The sequence below is a fragment of the Pteronotus mesoamericanus genome, unplaced genomic scaffold, assembly GCF_021234165.1.
Source record: "Pteronotus mesoamericanus isolate MK-2021 breed Mesoamerican mustached bat unplaced genomic scaffold, CSHL_Meso_final scaffold_45, whole genome shotgun sequence".
Taxonomy (NCBI): Eukaryota; Metazoa; Chordata; class Mammalia; order Chiroptera; family Mormoopidae; genus Pteronotus; species Pteronotus mesoamericanus.
In genome coordinates, this window is record NW_026555317.1 from 4,864,274 (window position 1) to 4,889,861 (window position 25,588).

The window sequence follows — 25,588 nt, forward strand, 5'->3', positions numbered from 1 at the left end:
TGGGACCTCACACAGTTCTCCCAACTGCCATCAGCTGCCTTGTCATATTTTCCTGAATCTCATTGATGGTCTAAAATTTCTTCCCTTTCAAAGGTGATTTTAGTTTTGGGAAAAGCCAGTGAAGTCGCAGGGTACCAAACCTGGACTGCAGTGGGGGCTGAGTCACCAGGGTGATTTGACAATTTGTAAAAAACTTTTCACAAGACTTGACACATGAGCAGGTGCATTGTTGTGATGAAGCTGCTAATCACCAGTTGCCCATAGCTGTGGCCTTCTGAATTGACCGAATAATTTCCATGGAGAAATGTTCAAACTTAATGCAAAATGTGATGCAGATTCATTGTTCTATTCGCTCAGTCATTTTGAATGCAACGGCCACACAGTACGCATGCTCACTCAATGGCACCTACCACCCCCCTCCCGCTACTGACTAGTACAGTGAATTCATCATTGTTCACACATGTACATTCCAGTCCACTCTCCTTGGCTGCCAGGTTACATTGATGTTGTGCAAATGGTTCTTGTTATAGTAACAATGGCTGGACTTTTTCCAGACAGATCTCATATACTATATATACACATAAACAGAAAGAGTAGGAGAGATGGAGAATGGGAATGGGAAAAAAATTTCATTACGCATTAAATGGCAGCAGTAATTTTTATTTTCCTTATGCTCATTTAAAGTTTCATAGACATCTCAAATGATAAAAATAACAATAAAGGGGACGTTTAAAAAGTTTTCCAATGACCATCACCTCAAGGTAGAGTCCAATCTCTCAGCCAGAGGCCCTGGCCCAGCGGCCCCCGCCACCTCTGCCACCCCCTCCTCCAGGCTTACCCTGTAGCCACGCATCATTCCTGGTACTTCCCTACCTGGACCCACCAGCAGCTCTCTGCTATTCCATCTGCCCAGAACACCCTCCGCCAGCACCCCCACATCGTTTCTTGCCTGATTGCTCTCTCCTGGGTCACCTCCCTCAGGAAGCCATCCCCAGCCACCCAAGCAGAACTCACTGTTTCCTGCTCTCACCCTGCTTATGTGTGCACTATTTTTGTACCTCAAATACCACTGCACTTATGTTTACACTTCTCTGTTATGAGTCATTTGAGGATTAGGTTCTTAATCATCCTTGTTTACTCAGCACTTGGTAAAGTCCTGGATGAATGTTTATGGAGTGAATGAGTGAATGAATAAATGAATCCCTCTACTGAGCTCTAGGCTCATATACCTGTGGGACATCTGTAGTCAAGCACCCCTTAGGTCTCTAAACGTAGCGTCCCCCCCCCCGCTGAGCCCAGCATCTCCTTTCTGGGGGACCTCGACAACCCTCCCCCCTTCCCATTAGCAACCCACCCTCTTGTGCACTCCTCTTCTCTGTGACTGGAGCCTCCAGCCCTCCGGGAACTGGTGCCAGACTGTGGGCATCTCTCTTTTCTCCCATAAAAACTTGCCGGGCTTCTCAATCCCATCGTATGAATGGCTCTTGAGTTGTTTTGCCTTCTTTCCCTACACATGCTGCTGACTCCTCTCCATCGTGCTCACTCTCACCTGGAAATCCGCTGCAGCCTCATCATCCCGACCCCAGTAAAAACTCCTTGATGGCTTCTATTTTCTTCAGGGTAAATTCAAACTCCTTACCAAGGCTTGCCAGAGAGCCTGCCCCTGAGCCCAGCACTGCCTGTCTCTCCAGCTTTGTCTCTCCTCCATCCCACCCCTTTGTTCTTTTCAGGAGCAACCCGGTGAGTCCTTTTCTGCATCTGTGCCTGTTGCGTGCCGTGTGCCTTGTCTGGAAACCCTTTTCTGACCCTGCTGCCCCCCATAACTCATTCATCAAGTCTTAATTTAAAAGGCACTTCCTCTCGGGAGCCTTCCCCTCATTCCTCAAGTCCCAATTAAGCCCCTCTGGTATAAACTTCCATAGCTCCCTGCGCTTCCACTGCTGTATTTAATTATTTTCTCTCTCAACAGACTGTAAGTTGAATGGGGACAGAAACCAAGACCATTTGTTTATGAACATTCCTCCCATGCCCAGCAAATTCAATGGTTAGCATTTGATAAGCAAATAGATGAATGAATGTTTGCATTTGCTAGTGCAGATGCTGATTCTAACTTTGAGACCAGACAAGACATATAGTTCTTCGTTTTCTGAAGGTCAGGAAGAGGGGAGCAGCACTGCAGTGGAGAGTCACCCTCTGCCCGTAACCAGTCAGCGGGCTGACCCACAGTGGGCTTGGAGGGAAGGCAGCTGGGTTAGGCCTTTCCAGGGGTGCTTTTCCTCTGATTGCCTTTCCAAGTATTCACGACCAACTTCCCCATCAGTCATGAGTTTTTCCAAGCCTTACAGGAATGTACCCCAGAGAGTAAAGGAAGTTCTCTGTATTTTTCTAAATGCTGCCTTCAAAATAATTTCAGAGTTCCTGAGTGAAAGATCCCAGGACTAAAACTTTGAATGGTGAAGATGCCGCTGGCTGAGGCTCAGGATAGCTGTCTACTGCCCCCAACCCAAGTCCGGGCAGAAGAAAGAACAGTGGCATTTGTGTCTGGCATGTACTAATGCCGAGTTGGGGTTTCAAAGCCTCCAGATGGCTGAGTCAAGTTCAGAGGAATCTAGGACTCCCAAGGGGGTTGGAGGGTACCTCAGTAAACTGGGTTGGTGTGATGCATTGGAGGCTTGATCAGCAAATATTTACTGCCTTCTCCTTTCTTCCGCCCCCTCAGGACTGCGTGTACTTCTTGACTCACTGATTTCGGACTTGACCACATGCTGTGTGTTAGTCCCTGGAATGTGAGCGGACGTGTTATGACCAGACGCTTTACATGGTGCTTCTCTCTTATGCTCCGTTCATCCACAATGAGAAGAATATGCTTCAGGTCACCACTGTTTCTTCAGACTGGTCCCCTGAATACAAGTTGTGGATATGTTTAGTTTGAGATGACTATTAGATATCTAAGCAGAGATGTGTATGATTTGGGGGCCGGGGGATTCTGGGCTGGAAAAGTCATCAGCTATGTGACATTTAATGCTTTGAGACAGACGGACTCACCATGGTGTGGGTATGGATGGAAAAGAAGTCCACTGAGGGAGTCTTGGTTTCCTTCAATATTTAGAGGTCAGAGAGATGAGATGGAAGCAGCAAAGAATTAGCGGTGGAGCAGCTAGAAAGGCAGGCAGACAACCAGGCCAGGGAAGGGTCCTGGGAGCCAAGAGGAGGGCGGGCTTGGAGCTGGAGACAGTGATCAGATGTGTCCAAAGCTGATAAACAGTGAGATGACATGGAGAGTTGACCAGTGGAGTTTAGTGACAGGGATGTCATCGGTGTCCTTGATAAAAATATATTCTGTGGAGTCAGGAGGGCAAAAACATCAACAGAAGAGATTCAGGAGAAAATAATAGCAGAGACATTTGCAAGTATAGGCAATTGTTACCAAAGCTTTGCTCAAGAATGTAGGTGAGAAATGGTCCTGTCACCCATGAGGAAAGTGGCATCAAGAGAGGTTTTTAATTTTAGTTTAGTTTTTAAAAAGTAATGTGATAAAAACAATTAGTTTGAACGCTGATTGGGATGATCCACGAGAAAGGAGAAACTGATGATGAGGGGCGATGACAGCCGGCTCACCCATCGTGACGAGGAGGAAGCTGGGCATACAGCTCACATGCAGGGAGGCAGGCAGACAAAGTGGTGCAAGCCTGCAGACATTCTCTCCCAGTTGCAATGACTTTCTCAATGAAACCGGAAGCCAGGTCATCAACAAAAGGTCAGCACATGGGAGGTGAAGAAGAGAGTATGACAGAGCCGTCCAGGAGAGTCCGAGATTGAATGGACTAAGGATGTGTAGCTTGAATGCTAGCCAGCAGTGACTCTTTTACCTACTATCTAATAAAGCCTCACACCCACCCTATGAAGTAAGCCCCATTATTTGCCTCATTTACAGATGAGGAAATTAAAGCACAGAGTAATCAAGAAACTTATCCAAAATCACACAGTTAGAAAGTGGGGGAGTCAAGATATGAACACAGGCACTCTGGCTCTGGGCCCAAATACTTAATCACTAAGTTAGGGAGAGTTGGTTAAACATATGAAAGCCTGTCATGGAACTGAACTAAATAGAATAAAGGCTGATTTAACATTTGTGGTGCAACCGCTGTCTGTTGAGCCCTGTACTAGATGCCTTCACAACGCTGTGCAGTCATGGTTCTTGTCAAACCCATTTTACTGCTGAGGACATTGAAGCCCAGAGAGATCCAGTTGTTTGTTAAAAGCTGCAGAGCTAGGAAGTGGAAGAACTGAGTTTTGACCCCATGTGGTCTGATTTTCAAACCCACACTCTGTACATAATGTCAAAGAACCATTATAACATGTGAGGGGGCTCCCTACATAAAGCTAACTTATTAACTAAATTCATCAGAACCTTCCCTGCATCAGGCTGGGGTCACAAGGAACTTTTATCCTGAACAAGTAGAGAACTTACCACGTGGCCCTTAGAGCAGGAAGCATTTAAAGACAGGTAACTTTGGGAGAAAGCTGATTGTCTGACTGACCTTTTTTGGAAGCCTGATCCATTTGGTGAGGAAGAGGGCTTAGAAGTATATGGCATGAGTCTCAGAATTTCCTTTTTCTTTTAATCAAAGCTATAACCTTATATTATAAGAGCACTTGTTCTACTTATGCAAGCATTTCCGAAAACATTTTCTTAAGAAAGAGTGTTCATAATGTATCATCTACCCTGAACAGCCACCACTTCCTCAAATGCAAGGAAGCAGACAGTTAAAAAAAAAAAAAAAAAAAAAAAAGCCAAGAAGCCAAGAGGCAGCCGTTGTTTATCATGACCTCTCCTCAGTGAGGCCTGAGATTCTTTCAAACGGGAGCTTTGCTTCCCATGACGCAGAGCGAAGTGTCAACTGGGATATTTCTAGTAAAACTGAAAGCAAGAGGAGCAGGGTGCATAATTCACGAGGGACCAGCCCCTAGGAACTGTGGGTGGGGTTTGGTGGGGGTTTGGATGCCATCCTCAAGTCACAGATGATTGGACCTTTCATCTGAGAGAAAGGAAGACACACGCTGGCGAATCAACCTCAAAGTCAAGATTGTCTGTGAAGCCATCATAGAGGGAAAACCTGCACACACCAGCCAGAGGGAAAGACCTAAAAGGCAAGAAGGGCGCGAACTGAGACAGACTCGTCACTGCGGCAACTACTCATCAGAACCAGAAGCAAAATGTCGCTGAAGTTGCCAAGAAACTGGGACTTCAACCTGAAAGGAGAGGCTGGGAAAATAGGTACAGTCGATGTCTCTTTGCTGACTTTGTGGTTCTTCTACTTGAGCACCCACCATTTGCATGCTGGTCTTCAGGGCGCATAGTTTACCTAAAAAAGGACCTTGGCAAATCTGGGTTTGGGGGAAAATTTGCATTCAAGTTGATAAGTAGGCTTAAAGTTCCCAAATGCTGGGAGCGGGTTCTTTTTTGTTTGGAGGTGGTGGTGGAATGGAGCTCCCCGGACTGTGGGATCTGAGTTACTTCGGATGGCTTAAGGCTACAGATTACACACAAAACTGTGAGTTTTTCTCCATCATGGAAGGATCATTTCCCTCCTGTATGGACACTCATCTATATTTTGAGTGGATTTTGATAGGAGCACAGAGAGTGGTCCTTTGAAGTGTTTGATCTGTGATTAAACTCAAGGTATCCTGCTTTGCGAGCCCGTCGGGCCTCCAGGCCCTCTCTGAGGACTTGGGTGTGAGGTGGGGTTGTTATTTGCAACAAAAGTAAGCAATACAGACAAGATAGGAATATGGAGACATTTGAAGGCATAATAAAGACAATTTTAGTTAAAGAGATAGAATGGAAGGGAATTCTTAGAGGATTTGTAAAAGAAATGCATTTTAGGTCATTATTTTAAGGGATGCTGGCATGTTTTCTGAATTCTCTGGCCTTTAATCCATACTTCTTCTTATTAATAATGATAGTGACATGTTGATTTTAATCTGTTATATAGTCATTATGAGTTTCTTTATATGGGTTTCTTTTGGTATTAAACTGTTCACAGTAACTTATGGTAGAGCAATTGGGCCAAAAGTGATTGCCTGTGTTTTATGCTTCTACCCATACGGTGAGATAACTTCCTTGGTATTAGACAAGTGTTAGGTGTTTTGAATGGCTTGGAAAAGTTTTCCTTGGAGCAAGGTTTAGACTTGGGTTTCTAATGGTGGTTAATGTGTTGCTAAAATAAATGATCTATTGTAAAGTCACATAAATGGGAAGTTAATATGTCGGTCTGAGAAAGGATTTAAAAGAAAATTGAGAGTAGTCAGAGAAACCATTTATCTTGATAACCAGGGAAGATTAGCAGTGCTATTCAAGCTAGGAATCATGGCGTACTGAGGTCAGTTCAGAGAGCGGACAGTGCGCATTTCTTTTACACAAGCAAGAGATTCTTCTCCCATCCACCGCTGACATCAATGTATCTGGCTAGTTTACATTCTATTGTATGTTGTAAAAATTTGTTTTTAGAAGTAAAACTTCTATGGTTCTATTCCTTTGAAAGTGTCCTGCTTCTATTTGCATGGGATCACTCTACTTTCTCACCATCTGTGTTTGAAAGGCCTTGCTTGCCTTCTACTTAAAAATGGGAAATGTGAGAACATTAATGATTAAATGATTAATTGATTAAAAGGTTAAATGATTTTTTTCCAGGGATATAGGAAATTACCACATTAGTGCTCAGGTCTGCATATTCTCAGACCTGGGATTAGGTTGGGCAGATTTCATGCATTCTACCAGAGATTCCTAAATCATGGTCCCATGGATAGTCTGTATCACAGTCACCTAAAATGCTGCTCAAAATGCAGACTCCTGGGCACCATCCTGACTTGTGAAATCAGAATCTCTGGAGGGAGGCCCAAGCATCTGCAGTTTAACAAGCACTCACCCCTCCATCCCACTGGATGCAGATGTCCTGCTGCAGAATCTATGGGCTAAGTTAGTGGGATCGGAGAGTTACCACTTATCTAGAATAGAGCATGGTACCTGGTTTTCATGGGCCCACAATAAATGTTTGTTGACTGAATCAATGACTGATTACCAGCAGATGATATCATTTAGTACTTTTTAGTAAAATATAATTATAGCCCTGACCAGTGTAGCTCAGTTGGTTGGGTATAGTCCCACAAAGATCACCAGTTTGACTCCTGGTCAGGGCACAGGTTTGGGTTGTGGGTTCTGTTCTTGTTGGTACGTGTAAGAGAGGCAACTGATAAATGTTTCTCCCTCTCTTTAGCTCTCCCTTCCCTTCTTTCTAAAAAAATAAATAAATATAATCTTAAAAAAGTAATTACATCATGAAATGTAGAGGAGGAGTTGTCATTTTCCTTGCCATTTATAAGTTTGTCATCCAGAGAGATTGGACGGTAGTTAGAATACCTTTCGTGAGCATCACATCAATGAGAATTCAGATTATAAACTGAGTCTCCCAAGGGGAGAGTCACTGATTCAGCCATAGGACATCTGGTCCCCTCTCCAGAACCCTGTGTCCATATGTGAACTGGCCTAACAATACATATGTCAGAGAAGCTCACATCTATTAAGAAAATGTGTGGAACTGGGAGTCATGTCAGAGAAGTCAGTGACCTATGGTTTTTCCAGCCTGGGCTAGTGAGGAGTAAATCAGGGTTTCTCAGCCTGGGCACTATGGATATTTTGGGCTGGGATAATTCTTTGTGATGGGAGCTAACCTGTGTATTATAGCACATTAGCAGCATTGTTTGCCTCTACACGCTAAATGATAATACCACCCCCCTAACACCTCCAGTTGTGGCAAATAAAAATGTCTCCAGACATTGCCAGACATCTGGGAAGAGACATTTTCCCTACTTGAGAACCACTGGAGTAGATGATCACCAAAAGGATGTGACTTTAAGGTCACTTGGGACTGGGACCCAAACACTACCTCATGATTCACTGTCTAGGTCAATTTTCAAGAGGCTTTTAGTAAGTTAGAACTTCAGAGGGATGGGTAGTAGCATAAGGAAGAAGCAGATTCAGCACTTACTTAGGAAAATAGCAAGAAACTGACCCATTATGTGGCCCAGATGGGGCCCCAGCATTTTTTTTTTTTCGTGACAGCCTGAGCTTCTAGTTTCCCCTAAATCTTGTGAGTGCTGAACCAGGGCTGACATGAAAGTGAAAGTCTCTGAGAGTGGCAGAGGGACTCTCCACTGGACTTCCACCTCAGAGAGCTGGAGAGGGCCCTGTGAAATGGCAGCGCTCCCGGGAGACTGCCACCATGGGCCTGGCCAGGTGGGAGCGGCGAGGGGGAGAAACTGACCCTGGCCACCCTGCATGTGACTTATTGATCCTGGTGGCGTTGGAAGAAAGGGAAATGCAGAGCCAACAGACTGGACTTGAGGTGGCATGAAGAGTACACTTTTCTTCTTTTGATGCTTTATCATCCATCTTAGTCCAATGACTAAAATAGTGACAGCCTTCCACTGCTTTCCCACGCTGGTACTCATATCTTTGACACTTTCATATATTTGTCTTTCTAACTCCATTGGAAGCCCTGGAGGGCAGGTTCCAGGATGTAGCATCCTTTCTCACACTGTCTGGGGTTCTGACACTCAGCGCTTTGCATGTAGACGCTCTATTGAGAGGACATTGACCATGCAGGAAAAGCCCCCTTCTGCCCTGTGGTTTGGGAGTGTTTAATTGGAAGATTGCTGGGTGAATTTCAGGACCACACACGTTGTATCCAGTCACATGCACATTTCTTTTTTTCTCAGTCCCCCCAAGCCAAAGGACAGGAAAACAGTCTTTAGGGAGCATATGACTCTGAGATACTTAATGAAGGTGATATGGAAGGGTGGGTGTTTCAACTTTTTTTTCCTCTGAAGTTTAATGTTGAAAAAAATATTCAGAAACAAAAAAATCATAACTCTAGTCTTTCAAATGGTAAAGTGTATAATGACAGTAGTAGAGGGTTTTTTTTTTCCACTTTATTTTTTTTTTCATTTGATAAATCATGATTTGTCCCATACGGGGTCTAGTTCTTTCCCTTAGAAAATCAGAGTAAAGAGAATGAAAACATTTGTACTTAAGACCTTCATAACTAGACCAATGTATTAAAACCATAAAACTTTATGCAACATAGTTTATTATCTTGTTAAAAAGAAGCTGTATTTGAATGTGTGGTTTTAGGTAGATAAATGACATAGATACAAAGAGATAGAATTAAATATATAAAGAAGTTCTATAAATCAATACAAATGATAAAAAATTAACAGACAACATGAATGGATATTTTGCAGAATAGGAATAATATTGTTATTAAATATGGAAATATTTGTAATTACAATAACCAGGAAATGAAATTAAAAGCACAATATACTGGTTGTTTCCCACAAATTGGCTAAAATGAAAAAGTCTGACAACACCAGGGTTATTCAAAATGTGGAGCAAAAGGAACTCTCATACAACTGAAGATACGGCCACTTTCGAAACAATTGGGCATTGCTTAGTGAAATTGATGCACAAACCTTATGAAGTTAGCATATCACTCCGGAACCTGTCCCCTGGAGAAACTTGTACATATGAACCAAAACAGGTATATGAAGTTCCACAGTAGTGTTGCTGTAATAACAGAAGACAGAAAACAACCTAGATGTCCATCAATAGTAGAAAGGAAAAATAAACTCTAGTATTTTCATAACATGGAATACTACATGAGAGCAAAAAGTAATCAGTTATTAATTATACATTCAAGTGAGATTGAATTGCAAAAACTTAATATTGGGGAGAAAAGGGAGGTCACAAAAGAGCAGAATGAGATTCAGTTATATTAAAGTTAAAAGTCACATGTGTATGGGAAAACTATAAAGAAAAATGAGTTGACTAATATATAATTCAGGATGGTTGTTTCTTCTGGAGTGGAAAGGAAGGGAAATGCATTTGGGAAGCTTTGAAGGTGCCTAACCTCAGTAATAGGTACGTGATAATTTCTTTTATTATTGCATGTGAAATGGAAAAAGATATGAACATGTAAATAAACCCTCAGAAATCTGCAGGGATGCACACAGTGTGTTATTAGTACTTAATTATGAGAGAAGGATTTATATCTCACACAGTGTGGTGAGATATATCCACACACATAGGTATTATTATTTTGTAAGTATTTTGCATGTTTTCTATAATGAACAAGTATTGTGTTGTTAAAAATACTCAAAGCTAAAACAAATTCCAAAGTGCTTGGCCAGGCATGGTGCAGGTCTCATAGGCGGCACATGCTCTCAGCAGCCAGCTGCAGAGCCCGCGTTGGCCTGCAGAGGTTGAAACAAGCCAGGACCCACACCCGGTCACCTATAGACTTTCTGGGCCACTAGACTCAGGATACAGGATTTTTTTTTTTTTTTTTTAGAAGAGTGACATAGCCCGCCAGTGACCAGGTCAGCCTACATGAGCATATTTCTCACTTTCTCTGAACACGGAAAGGGTGGTTCCCCAGGATGGCAATCCCAAGACCATGCAGCCCATGCTGAGCTTGTCTATGTTTTGTGTTCAGCTTTGTGAAACATACAATGAGCTAATCTGGACTGGATTCTGGACCAAATGTAGTCTGTTTTCTATGGCTCAAGCTTTTGCACTCCCTGAGAAGCTCCTTGTCCCTAATGGATAAAGGTCTCCACACATGTAAGCAGAGTCAAGGACAAGAGCATACCTTCCCCAGACAGTCAACATGGACATGAGTGTTGCTCCTCTTGAGGGCCTTACCTGTCTTTATTCCTTGTTCAAGTAAAAATGCCTGTCCCTATGTTGTCATCAGCTTACCTTTAGGCATAAATTAAATTCTTTCCAAAAGACCCATGCCTCTTACTGCCCCCCCCAAAAATTTGTCGTTAATCAGTAATACCCAACACCAGTGCTCTAGGCTCTCCCTGGAGGTCGAGAACCTCCTGGCCACTTGAGAAACAAGGACTGATGTTATCCTAACCTTCAGGAGAAGCAAGAGACAACTTGCGTAATGATGGGAGGTCAGAATTCTAGTTTTTGATCCCTTATGGATATTTTGTGTTAGGTTGGGAGACAAACTGCACTTTGATCGACAGAGGTGAGCTCAGTGACTCTTGGTGCATGGATCTGTGATAATGGGTCTAGTGTGAGATGCCCCCCGATCCTGGCCTGGTATACGTAACAATAAATACCTTTCAGACGTGCTCGTCTACTGTCTCTGGCTTACAGTGTATAAAGTATGTGTATAGAATATCTAATGGGAGAACTAGGGAGACAACACCTGTTCCCTCCAGAGCTGGGACATGGTCCTTTGAATAACGAATGCCCACTGTGGGGGTGTTGAAAGACCCTAGGACTAACTGAGAAGAACAAGTTGGTGATGATGGTTTCTTCACACACAATATTGCTTGAAAGAAAAGTGTAACTCTTATGAGGCAGCACTGTGGTTGGCTAATTGGATACAAGAGAAGGGAGTATGTGAAGAGCTGAAGTGAAGCCCCAGCTGTGGCCACAACAACTGAGACCAAAGGGCACCATGGGGAGCCAGGAAAATACCATGGGAGATTCATGGGAATCCCAGGACACCTGGAGTGACTCCATCCAGGGCATGGTGCATGAATTTTGTAGACTCCCCAGACGGGAACTGACATGTGGAAGTTACAAAGAGAGGAAATAATTTACATTTTTTTGGTCTTATGTTTTACTCATCACCATTTTTCTCCTTATGTAAGCTTCCCCCGCTACTTTGAATATTTTTTTAAAAAACAAACATCACCTTACAAAAAAAAAGTTATAGCCATACCTTTTCATATAAAGGTATTCCTGCTTTCAGAGTTTATGGGCTAGTAGGGGCACAGGCAAGGGAAACACTTCCATGACATCTAGACAAGCACTGGGCTAAGCCCAGCCATGGGAGCCACCGCAGGGAGACTTTGAATAGGAGCTGGTCCTGTCCTCGTTCTTCCATTGCTGCCATGGTATTTTCTTTAAGACATAAACATGCATGGTCTTCAGTGAGTCCGGGACTTGCCATTTTTCTCACACTGCTTTTCCTGTACACAGTCTCTGTTTCTCTGGAGAAGAAAAACCTTTCTAAGTTTTTATAGCTCTTCCTTGTGAAGGGGTTAACACTGCAAGTCCATATGAGCTGGCCTGATCCCCTGCCCACTTGTCTCTTCCCACACCCACATCCCCATGCGCACACATACTCACGTGCCAGACCTCAGTCACATCTTATCTTTTTCAGTTCCCTGCTCTTTCTCATCTGCCTGGGGCCCTCTCTACTTGGGGTTCCCTTACTATCACTTAATTCTTACCCATGCTTTAGTCACAAGTGTAGACGTCTTTTCCTCTGGGAGTCCCTAAGTCTGCAAATCACTTGAAGGAGAGTATAATAATCCTTCCTTAAGCCATTTAAACAGAGAGGCTCATAATTCTAGAGACTGTGGGCTTCCTTTGAGGTGTGCTCAGTGAATGCTCCTGAACTTTCATGATAGAGTCAACCTTATGGACAGATGGCTTGGTTTTGAACAAAGAAATTTGTCATTAATCAGTAATACCCAACACCAGTGCTCTAGGCCCTCCCTGGAGAGAATAAACTCAAATTTCCTGTGAAGAGCAGCATTGACAAAAGATTGTCTAAAGGATGAATTGCCCATTGACTTTTCTTGGCAAGAGTATGGGAGGGAAGGAAGGTGTATGGTACAGAAAAGAGTCCGTGCGCTTGGGACCCTTCTGCTAATTTACAGTGAATCCCAGAGCAAGTTGCTTAACTTAATTATTAAATAGGATTAATAATACATATGTTGAAAGGAAGAAAATATTTCATGCCCATAACACACATTAAATGTTCAGCAAACATGTGTTTCCTCCCTGATAGATAATCTCATTTCCAACCTCAGATCAAATTACATTACCTCAACAGCCTCACAGTATGGGTTCATTGAATTATGCTTTAATGTCACGCCTACATTTTTTTTTTTATCATTACCGCAAGGAATTATTTCATGAAATTTGTTCTTCAGTGTATTGTAAAAATGAGAACAAGGAATGGGCAATGCCAGCGACTCTCCTATGTGTGGCTTTATGTGAGAAAATTTGTTGAGAATTCAGTGCTCAGGAACACTATGTTTCTTTGAAGGATGCCATGCTTCCTCCTTTCTGGTAAGACCGTTGTGCAACTTACTGTGTTTCCCATTTTGTCTTGGCTATCAGGAAGCTCAGAGTTGAACTAACTCTCAACCACAACATTATTTTCCTCTGTGTTTGATATAAATTTATATCTTGATTGCAAATAAGTTTCCTATTTAAATAAGAAAATCCTATTAAATATTTTCTTTTAAAAAGAGGATGTAAGGACATGCATTATATCAGTACACACAACTCAGATACCCTGTGGGTAGATTTCATACTTATTAGTAGCAACTGGGCATTACAATTTTTAGTTCCTAAATGAAAACACAGCTCTACAAGCACACATATTCATTCCCTGGAGTTGCATAAAATGATGGTATCTTTAGTACACTGAGGCTGATCATTTTATTCCTCTTATTTCATACATTCATTCATAAAATATCTACTTACTCACCTCTAGGTAATAGGCCCATTTCAAGGAGCATTCTTGATATTGTACTTCTCATGCTGAGAGCACTCCCTCATCCATACCTCCATCTTTCTTTAAAAAAAGAAGTGTTTTTCAACTTTGGTGCCACCACATATTCTCCATAAGCACTGAGGTGTCCGTCACCAGGAGTGCAATGGACTCAGGTGACAAGTGCTTTACTTCCGTGCTTCCTCCCTGTGCTACCCACAACCCTCCCCAAATGTGCACACACAGATCTTCATTACAAATGGGGCAGGTGATCCTCTACTGCTGGACCCCCGGTCTGTGGCTTCTAAACTATTCATATGCTTCCTCATTGGTTTGGGAGTTTCAAAGTGGAAGAAGAAGTGTTACAGTATAAACATTTTGAGAGAAATGTAGAATATTTTTAAAAATATTTTAAAATAATTTTAAACTTAACAAAAAGGATTTTCAGACAAAGTCTGAACTAGCTACAATAAAATAAGCTGGCTATATATAATAGGGTAGTTAGGAAGCTAGCTTTGGAGTCAGAGTACCTAAATCTGAATTCTACCATCACTAATTACTGGCTATGTGATCTTCATTTCCTTCATCTGTAAAATGGGCACATAGTGCTGACCTATATGGTTACTGTAAGGATTAAAAGAGATGTTTTTTATGAAATCCTTCACATAATAGCACCCTTGGTACGTGCTTCATAAATATTGGTTGTCATCATATCACCACTATGAGCATTGCCACAATGTGGGTATGATATCAACTCCTACGAACCAAGTCATTGGTAAAAGCCACAGCCAGCAGTGATAGGGTTTGGCTTGTCTTAGTCCAGTTTAGTTCTTCTTTCTTTTCTTTAGAGAAATAGTCTTTGCAACATCTGTGAATCCGCTCTCCTGGCCCACAACCACCTGCTGGTCTATAGTGGACTGGCAATATCTTGTTTCTACTCCTCTTATCTCCAGTGTATGAATGTGCTGTCTCTAATGCATATGAATTTTTATCAATCATGTTTATGTAGCTGTGTCAGTTTTCTTTTTCTTTCTTACTGTTTTTCTTTTTTCACTCCCTCCCTTCCTCCTTTCTTCCTTCCTTGACCCTCCAGTAAGAACAATGAGGAGCTCTGGTAAGTCTCCTGAAGGATGCCTGCGGTAGACATGTCCCTGCCTCTGTGCTACTGTGGTGAGAGCAGTTCCTCAAACTTCCCTTCCTCTGGGTAGGAAAAGAGCGACTTTGGGTTGGGCACCCTCCCTCATTACTGAGTAGCCACTTCCTCCAGAGCTGCTAATTAATGTCTCCCAATGTCACATGTACCTCTGGCCATTGGAGTGAAGTTGACTGTTGTGTGTTTGGGCCTCACCGGGGCCAGTGCTTAATGTCTGTGATCACTGGCATAGGGGTTATAGCAGCAGCCAACTAGTTTTTCTGATTTACTGTAAGACTCCTGTGCATGGCCTATTATTCATTTCCAGGTCTTTATATTTAGATACAATTGTGAGGAAACAACAGGACCTTCAAAAGGGGACTCCCGTCTTCCTTGGCCTCAATTTCCGCTGTTGCTACAAAAGGGTTTGTGCAAGTGCATCCTCTCCCTATCACTTGGGTGTGTGCATCCTTCTGTAGTTTATTCTGTGCACCTCGTCATTTAGAACCCAGAAACCCATAGCTGGGGGAGGGGGGGACTCTAACCATGCACACACCCAAGTTATGATAATAATAGGTACAGGGTACGGTTGTGACCCCAGGTCGATTATCAGCCAAGGTCCTTTATGCTGTGTTCTAAGGCCCTCCTGCCTTCTCTCTGCTCTGCACTGATCCTGTTCTGAGCCATTTCCAGTTCTCTGGCTCAGCTAGGATGACCAGCCATGTCAACTTGTCTCAGGCTCAGAAGGTTGCTGAGATATGAGTCAGTTGGTAAGAAAACCAGGAAAGTCACCGTGACCCAGTTCTCTATACCTGAAAAAACCAGATATTCTGAGAAAACAATGCCATCATTGTGATAGATCCTCGGTACATCTACTGAATCAAATTTCTGGTGGGGCTACACAGTTGAAGGTAAAAAACAAATGCAATTACAGGAAACCTTTTTAAAACCTTATATTGTTGTGGGTTTTTTTTTTTCAATACTCAAGTCAGAAGTCTTTTCAAATTCTTTCTTTAGCCTACCTGAATAAGCTATGTTAGTTCCCTCCATCTGTGTTTATGACATTTTTTATTCTTTCTTATACTTTCTTTGGAAGGATTGGGAGCCACAGCTGCCAGTCATATGGCATGTACTTCTTTTCAGAATCACGCAAAAGTCCCCGCCCTGTGGAATCTATATCTGGCCTCTAGGTTTGACATTCCACTCTGTGGATTTTTTTTTTCAACTCTACTGTTCCTTTCCCATCACCATGGCCACCCCGACCTTTCTCCTCCTGGAAGCCTTCCTGAATTGCCCAAGTAGGAAGTAGGATTAACCCTTCCTTTTTCTGTGGAATTATACCATTTTGCTTATTTTCTTTCTATTCTGGTTGACATACCTTTATAGAACACCTACTATGTATACACTTGGCACTGTACTAGGTTCAGGATGTAAGAAGATAAAAAAGATTAAGTTCTTGGCCTCAAGTAGCTCACAGTCTCATTGGAGAGACACTCACAGGGGAGCAAGGCTCTCCCGCTAACGAGTATCAGTTCATAAGTGATGTCATTGCAACTGACATTTAAAAAGATGGCGCAGGGTTTGTTCAATAGCTGAAGTTTCCTTGCTGACCTGAGCTATATATGGGCCCTAACTATCCACAAAGGGCAAGTTTTAACTTGTTAATTCAAGTCTATGCTCTCCAAAAAAAAAAACAAAACAAAACCAAAACACCATGTTTCCAATCCCAGGTTGCTAGTCTGATAAATGGCCAATAGAGGGCACACGCAGACAATGTACAGCAGTTAGCATTTCCACTGATCAACTTGGTCTGTTTTCCATCGTTTCTCTCCAGAAAGCCCTGGATTTAACCAGCCTTGGGCCAAAATAAAGTTATTCTTGTAGCCTATCCTTCTGTGGCCTGAAGCCCCCAACGTTAAAATAAAAGTGAGTGATGACTTAGTCATCTTTGTGTCTTTACACATAAATAGTAAGTTCAAGATAAAAGGTGTTTTCTCGAATGATGCAGCATCCCCCTCTACCCCTCAACTCAACTAAGAAGCCAGACCTGAGGGCATGTGTGGTGCCAGGGGCAAGCAGGAGGCCTATTCTTAAGAACACCACCCTAAGAGTCAGTTAAACCTGTATTTGATTTCCAGTGCAGACTTTAATCATCTCTTTGAATTTGGGCAAGTAGCTTTAATCCCTCTGTGCCTCAGTTTTCCCATCTGAAAAATGGGGACAGTAGTCCTGCCCCATTTACAGCATTATTATAAGACATAATGTGTGTACAGGCCACTTAGCATAGTGCCTGGCCACAAATTGTCCTTTTACTATTGGTTGTATTTCTCCTTTGTTGACCTCATCTCCAATAATACTTCCTCCAACCAACTCTGCCACTAATACTCATGAGTAAACCATGTCATCTCTATAACTGGACCATTGCTGAAATCTTGTTTTCTTCCCACACTGTGCCCACCACACCCTATGTGCCCAGCTCATCCACTCCAGCAATTCTCTGATCTTACTGGTTCTATGACTTTTTCACTATCAGTCATCCACTACGTATTCTTTAGCATAGATTCCTACTTCTGTCATTGTAGAACTGCAAAACAAATACCCTTAAGTCCCCAGCCTCTCTGCCACTGACATAACCACCTGAAAGAATCCCTAACCCTGTTTAAACCATTGGTCCACCTTGTTGGTGCCTGTACCTGGGCAGCTGAGCATGGGTGGGAAAATCAGATCACTGAGCTTCCTGCATCCACTTGAAATCTGTGACCAATCATGTTAGATAGGCATTCAACAGAACCAGACAAGCCTGCTACACCTACCTAGTAAATTTACTTTCCTTTCCCCTCAAAATTATTTTTCGGTCCTCAAGACCTTACCATCTCTTCCCACCATCACTCTCACTTTTATATGCCATAAGGAAAAATAGGTTCAACTGAATGAGAGAGAAGCTTCTCATTTTGTTTCCTTCAAATACTTCTGTCTATTCACATTGTCACCTCCAGTACTACCCTTAGCCCTGGGCAATGAGGGCCTCTACCCAGAGGCCCGGATCTTAGAGGCTCCCTCTCCAGCTGTATCTCCTCACAGGGTGAAGTGTCTGGCCAGTGGGATGGGCCCACCTGTAGCCTGTGCTGTGTTTGCCTTCTAGACCACTTGGGACTGTGAAATTCTGTATAGGCCAGAACTGTTTACAGGGCCCACAGAAATGTTTTCCTGGGTCCCTCCAATGATTTTTCTGCAGATGGTTGGTTGCAGGGAGGCCCAGAGCAGAGCTTGGATGCCTGGGCTGATGTGTCCATGGACGTGAGTGTGAGGTCCCTCACTATGAGACACGGAGCTGGAGGTGGGAAGGGGTGTGGGCTGCAGGATGTGGCTTCCATTTCTATTCTTGCCACAGGGTCTCAAATGTCAGTTGTGAACCTAGTCAGTTCTCATACTGTAGTCAACCTAATTAAGTGTTGGTGTACACCATCCTACCAAGGTTTTCACCATAGTCACTAATAATCTGTACCTTGGCAAGCCAAGGGTAAATCCTGTGTCCTCTTCTCGTTCCACCATTCTGCAGCATTTGACACACTCAGCCATTTCCTCCTTGAAATAATTTCAAGGTTTCCTTGATACCATGCTTCCTGGTTTCCCCCTGCCTCACCGGCCACTGTTTCTGAGTCCTCTTTGAAGGAGTCTCCTCCTCCACCAGACCTCTTAATTTTGAAGTGTCCCAGGCAGAACTGACTACATCATTTGTAGGGCCTGGTGCAAAATGAAAATTTGGAGCTCCTTGTTCCAGATCATTAAGCATTTTGAGATGGGGACAGCAGAGCATTAAGCCAAGCACAGAGCTTGTCTAAGTGTCGACCCAAGATGACTGCACAGGTTGCATGTCTGTGAAGCCAGCTCTGGCCCCAGGATGCAGTTCCCTTGTCCTCTTCTTCTAACCCTTGCTCACTGGGTGATCTTCTCCCTTCTCATGGTTTTAAATTCCACGTGCACTTTTATACATTAACCTCCCTGCTGGCTTCCAGACTGCTCAACATCTCTGCAAGGATGTCTCATGGGCTTCTCTCGTCCTGCGTGTCCAACACAAAATTTGGAATGACCTTTCTTCCCAGACCTTCCTGCCCAGTTTACTTGACCTTAATAAAAGGCACTAATATTCAGCAAGTTGCTCAAGCTAAAAGCCTACAGTCATCTTTCATTCACTTTATTTTCTCTCCCACCACACATTGAATCCACCAGAAAAAAACTTTTATACCCATTGCTGATTAATGTGTTCAATCTGATGATTTCCATTATCCCTGATACTATAAACACTATCACTCCTTGCCTAGTCTACTGCAATTATTCACTAACTGATCTTCCTGCCTCAACTCTTGTTCTGTACCATATATTTTCTCTACCATGGCCAGACTCAATGTCTTCTAAAAGTAGAAATCAAATTACGTCACGTCTTCTTTAAATCCTTCATGATACATGGGATCAAATTCAAACCAATGGTCCCTGCCAGTGGGACCTGACTCCTGCCCTTCACTTCCAACCCATCTGCCACTCTTCTGTTCCTCTCACTCTGCCCTTCAGCTTCACTCACCCTCTAGTTCCTTAAACACTAGGTGCTCAAGGCTACCTCAATACCTGTCTGCTGCTCTTTCTGAAATGCTCTTCCACAATTCTTACCATGGCTTTTTGTCCACTCCATTCAGTTTCAGTTAAAATATTATCTCTTCAAAGAGTTCTTTCTTGATGACAGTATCTAATATGGCCTCCACTACTCCCAATCTCTCTTTTCCCATTATTTTATTTTATTTATAACACTTTTTGTACCTGAACCAATATTCATTTGTTTGCATGTCTTTGGTTTCCAGCCTGAACTAGACTTGAAGGCAGAGTTTTGTCCATTTCCTTCACTTCTAGGTCATTGCACCAAGAATAGTCTGACATATAGTAGGTGACCAAAAAAAGTCTGCTCACTTTCTTCCACCCCCAAGAACTGAAGTAAGTTAAAATAAGACCAACACATGATTTTTCAAATGCCCTTGTTAGTGTTGAGCAATGGTTTGACCCAGAGAGGAAATTCTGACTTTCTCGTGGAGAAGGAAGTAGGGCTTTTTATTTCTGAAACTAATTTGGAACAGTTTATGGGTGACTGAGCATTCAGCTGTTCTGGAAAGAGGTCAGGAACTAAGTTACAGGGCTTAGATTTCTGGATAGGGTCACAAGGGATACTTTTAGCTCTTATACTCAAAGTCTTCTTAATGACAGAGATTCAAGTGTAGCCCCAAAATTTCCACACTTCAGACCGAGGGGCTTGTGGGAGCCATGCTTTCTAGCCCTGCTCCCTCCCCAAATTCTTCTTTTTAACATCTTTAGCATCCAGGGAGCTCCAAACTCAGGCACAAGACAGCTTTACTCAGGATGTACAAATACTAAAGGCCTATAACAGTGTTATTATATGATCATGTAGTATAAATGCATAGCTGAGACAAGGTGTGAGGAGCAAATAAAGAGAGGAGGAAAGGAAGAGAGACAAAGGGAGTAAGACATAGGCACCCAGATGGAGGGGTCTGGAAAAAGGAGGAGGGGGAAAGTGGAGAATATGAGAGGTGAGTGAAAGAGAAAAACCTCTGTATGGTGTGCAATCTGGGAAGACATTATTCAAAGGCTCACAGGTTGACTCACCAGCCACCCCCCAGCAGCCAGACTGAGCTTATCAACCACATGTTCACATGTTCGGAAGATAATTTCACTATTAGGCAATTACTGATGACAAAACAGGCTATGATTGTTACTCTGAACTATGTCACACAAATGTCATCCTTTCTATTCCATTTTTGGAGATTAAAAAGCTAAAACCAAGATTCTTCAGACTCCCTTGCAGCTAGGATTCTAGAAATAGATTACATGCTGCTAATTAAATTTACTCATATGAGATGTAGAAGGTGGAAGAAAGTGCAGGCATCTTCCTGTGACTCCTTCCCTGGGTGTTGCTGCTGGCATGCAAGATTGGAGCATGCAAGCCTCCTGGGAAGCAAAGCTCTAGAGTCCATACTCCAGCATCCCAGCCACAAGGGGCAGTGGCAGCGGCCACTGTGCTGAGGCCTTACCTGTGAAATTTCCCCAGTAGTGGCCTCCAAGGTGGTAACTCCTTGAGGGTATCAGTTCTGTATTTCTCTGGGAGGTGTTCCAGGCACCTAGTGCTTACGCTTTCCGCTCCTCCAAATATTTCATAAACTTAACCACATATAGTAAAAATAATCCTTGTAATAATAATTCTAATAAGACCATAATCTTTCTCTTTTTTAATAAAGATTTTTATTTATTTATTTTTAGAGAGAGGGGAAGGGAGGGAGAAAAGAAGGGAGAGAAACATCAATGTGTGGTTGCTTCTTGTGTACCCCCTACTGGGGACCTTGCCCATAACCCAGGCATGTGCCCTGACTGGGAATCAAACTGGAGACCTTTTACTTCGCAGGCCAGCATTCAATCCACTGAGCCACACCAGCCAGGGCTGATCATAATCCTTCTAAGGTATGTCCTACTTCTTATACTAAACTTCAATTGCTATATTGGCTTATGTCACCACTGCAAAGTTGGCACACAACTCTATCATCTGCACCTGGAACTGCCCATTCCATACACTCTTTCACCAGACACATCTCCAGAATCTCTGGTACCATGGACACTCCAGGAGCCAGTTAGTGCCTAGGGTTAGTGCCTCAGGGACACTTCTGCAGGTCAAATATCCCAAGAAATTCACCCACCAGGAGGAAAATCTCTACAATAATTCTAGCTATTTATTCACACAAAATTATTTTGTGTTTTCTTCATATAGACAGAATCATCAGTCCAGTGACCTTCCATTTCTAGTTGTCTGTCCCCACGTACCTCCTCTATTGTCCACTCATCTCTACTCTATCAAGTGGCCAAGCCTTCCTTCTCAGAGCTGACTGCATGGATGTGCTACCTGTATAGTGAATCACGCAGGGCCCCAAGCTCAGAAAGGGCTCAAGTTTAGTTTACTGCTTTGCTACTGCCATCTTGAAAGCCAATAATTTTTGAACAGGGAGATTCATATCATTTTGCAGTGGGCCTTACAACTTATATAGCTGACTCTGACATTCTTTCACCTTCTATCCCAGGAACTGGGACATTGTTGAGCCAGCCTCCAACCTCAGGACCTCTTCCTACCCCAAATAGTGCATGCCAGTCCTATTAATATTACCTCTTACCTGCATGTCAAATCTGCCCACTTGTTTTATCTCAGTTTCAGGTCCCAATTACACTGCAAGCTTCCTAACCATGGTCTGGCTTCTAGTTTTAACGGTCTTTAACTTATTCTCTTCAAGCTCCCCAGTGCTTCCATGTGTAGACAGTTTCAATGATCAGAATAATCTTTCCAGGACTCAGGGGAATTAAGGGAAGGTGGCATCAGTCTCTTGAGCTGAATCTTCCCCAGCCCTCCTCTAAATCACTGGTTTTTCAATGTGGCTGCCCATGGGAATTGCCTAGGGAGGTTTTAAAAAGTTCCGCTGCCTTGGTTCCCATTGCAAAGGTTAAGTGGCAAGGGATGCAGTCTAAGTATCCAGATTTCCTAAAACCCCAAGTGATATGCAGCAGCATTGGATACCTGCTTCTCTGAGAGCCACCTAAAGGCACAGCCACTGCACAATGGCCACACCCTGTCAAGTTGGAAAGGAGACCAGGGCAGTGATTCCTGAAATGTTTCGTGTAGTGTAATTTTATTTTTGTAGTTTGAGTTTTGAAACTTTTTTCTTCTCTAGTAATGTACATTAAAGCATTACTTACATTCCAGAATATAGCTTTTAATAATGTACAACAGTCCAAAGGTAAAAAAGATGTTTTAGGGTGTTACTGAAACCAAAGGTGAAAGTTTTTGTTTATGATGTGTGCGTGTGCAGAGGGAGGGGAGGCTAGTATTATTGATGCTGTTTGCCAACAGACTCATGGGAAAAAAGGAAGTTACATCCTTTCTCTCCCAAATAGTCTAGCTGACACTTACTTCACCTGTTCTAAGCATGAATTGCCTGTGGAGTATTATTCAAGGATTTGTTTTAGGAATAATATTGCAGACTCCAAAAACTGTAGCCCACTTCTTTTTTTTAAAAGTTTTTTTATTGTATTTTTTTCCCATTACCATTTAGTCCCCTTATTCCCTTCCCTCACCACAATCACCACATGGTAGGCCACTTCTGACTCTTTCGATAATTTTCACCTGTACAGTGTCTCATTCCATCCCAAAAGGGACTAGGATGCTTGTCTTCATTCAGAGCCCAGAGAAGGTTCTAGACTTGCTCATCTTCACTCAATGAGTCAGGGGTGCTGCTCTAATCCTCACTAGTGTCTGCCAGGGACTCTGGAAGGGAACCAGAGGGGAGTGGGAATGCGAAGGGGCAGGAGAACCTCAGGTGTGGAAAACAAGGACCCAATGTTTAGGGTTAAGAGAGAAGGCGGAAGATGTGTAGCATGAATATATATGGCATTTGGAACATTCTTCAGGACAGCAAGGGCCTTATTATCCTCCAATTAGCATAGCTTTCCTCTTTCATGTCTACTCCTGCTGTTTTTCCTTTCTGTTCCAAATAACTTCAGAGTGGCTTATGATTATACATCTTACACCCAACTACCAGCTGCACCAGGCCTATATTCAGTGTCCTCTTTGTGTCCTGGATTGGCTTCAGTAAGCCCATAGTCCCTCTTGAAATTGTATGAAAAATTATACGTATTCAAAGGGGTCTGTAATCTTACGAAGGTGAAACCACTGCTTTATGTGTGCAAGCAGGGAAGACCCCTCAGTAAGGAGCCCTGTAATAATTAGCCCAGATAGAAGGGGCAAACAGCCCTCATTCTCTGTCCTGCCTCTCCTGCCCAAAGGATTTTTCTGGGTCTTATGTGTAGAGATGTAGAGGAAGAGATAAGGCTGAGCGGGAAACTATCACATGGGTTTCCTAGTCCATAGTCTTTTTCTAGCCCAGTCTTCCTGGCTGGGGCCAAAGCGATGCTGACAACTAACTGGGAAATTCCTAGAACTGCTTCTTGTTGCTGAGCTGCAGGTCCTAGCCAGCCACAGGACCACATCCTGGTCCTTGATGTGGAAACTGAAGCTGACTATGACCACCAGATGGCAGCACAAGAGCCAAGGCTGGGACGGTCCGGTTGGTGCAGCCGTCTGGCAGGTCTCGGGAGCTGCCGCTTGCGAGCTGAGTAGGTTCACGGCTTCCATTTCATTAGCTTCAAAATAACATGACTGCATGTGTATAGCACATGATTGAGTTTTGGACTTTGCTTATTGTGTTGGGGCAGGGATATATTGCCCTTTCTGTTATCTCACTTGCTCCTTGTATCATAACGGACAGACAGAAAAATTATCTTCCATGTTCTGACAACTAAGGGGGGAAAACTTGGGACCGCCAGAAAGAAGCAAAACTTATTAACGTTTTTGAAATTGGCCATGCAAATTGTGGAGGATAAGTTATAGTTTCATTTGTTCTGAAGGAGTGTAAAGATTGGAAACTGTTTCCATGATAAAAAGGGGGGAAAAAAAGACAGATTAAGAAATCCATTTCAAGGAGAGACCTGTTATTTTTCCTTCCAAGTGATCGGAGGCCCAAAGTCATTTGTCTAATGATAGGCTTCTAGAAAATATGTGGCATTATTATTACTTTACAGATGAATGTAATAGGCCTCTTTGGGGCTGTTTCACCAGCTCTTGCTCTCAGAGGGCTCCCAGTCTCCATGGGTGGCCGTAGACCTGGCCTTTGTAACCTTCACTTTGGACAGTGTTGACTGGAGCTCCAAATCAAGAAGACAGCTGGCTCAAGCTGTTTCTGTCTTATTTTCTCTTGGCCTGAGGTTCACAGAGAATGGGCATTTGGAATTAAGCCCTGCAAATCGTAGGGCTTTTGAACTCTGTTAATAACTCGACACTAGTGAAATCAGCCTCGATTTTTACTCATCTGAAGCCATGATATTATTTTCAATGTTATCTTAGATCTTTTTGAAATAATGTTATCCTTAAAAAATTATACACGCAAGCACACACATCATCTCTATATATGTATGTGTATCTGTCTATATTTATATCAAGGTTTATCAACCTCAGCACTATTGCCACTTAGGGCCAGAGAATGCTTTGCTGTCAGGGTCTTCCCTGTGCATTGCAGAGCATCTCTGGAGTCCACCCACCTAATGTCAGTAGCAGGTTTCCCACTTGTGACACCAAAGATATCTCCAGACGTTGCCAAATATCCCTTGGGGGATAAAGCCATTCCCAGATGAGAACCACTTATCTATTTTTGTATGTATGTATGTATGTATGTATGTATGTATGTATGTATATATCACCAGCTTGATTCAGAATCTGTTTCTTGCAGCCAAAAAATTGTTGACTAAGACAATGAGAAAACATGGAGAAATTATTTGACCTGCCCAAGTATGAACACAGCAAGTTGGCAGCAGAACCAAGACTGGATAGTAGGTCTCCTGAACACTATCCAGTGGGTTTTCTACTATTTTTCATAAGATAATTCCTTTGCAGGGTCTTTAACCCCACTAACTTGGCAATATTGTGCTACGCTTTATGCTAAAACCTAGTACACTGGAATTAAGAGATTGTGTTTATGGAATAAAACACCCCTATCTATATGCTCTTATTTATTTGGGACACCAAAATGAATAATCTGGGTGAGAAGTACAGTTGAACTTTTTTCACAAGAGCTTGGGCTTGTTGCTGGGGATGACATGCCTTGGCCTTTTCTAATGTCCCTGGAAAGGATAAGCTAAATGAGAGGGTACCAGCTGCCAACTCCAGGGCCCTACTCTCTTATCATCTGGGGAGATTTAGCTCCATATGTTAATC

General features: G+C 42.9%; 1 protein-coding gene across 1 annotated transcript in view; it reads left to right on the forward strand.

Annotated features, from left to right (window-relative positions):
* Positions 1-4,824: 4,824 nt before the first annotated feature.
* The window catches only part of ARHGAP25 (Rho GTPase activating protein 25), an 84,177-nt gene continuing 63,413 nt past the window's right edge, over positions 4,825-25,588 (forward strand). The window contains exon 1 of the mRNA XM_054593497.1: positions 4,825-5,278. Coding sequence (XP_054449472.1) covers positions 5,218-5,278 — 61 coding nt within the window. The 5' untranslated portion in view covers positions 4,825-5,217. The remainder of the gene's footprint in view (positions 5,279-25,588) is intronic.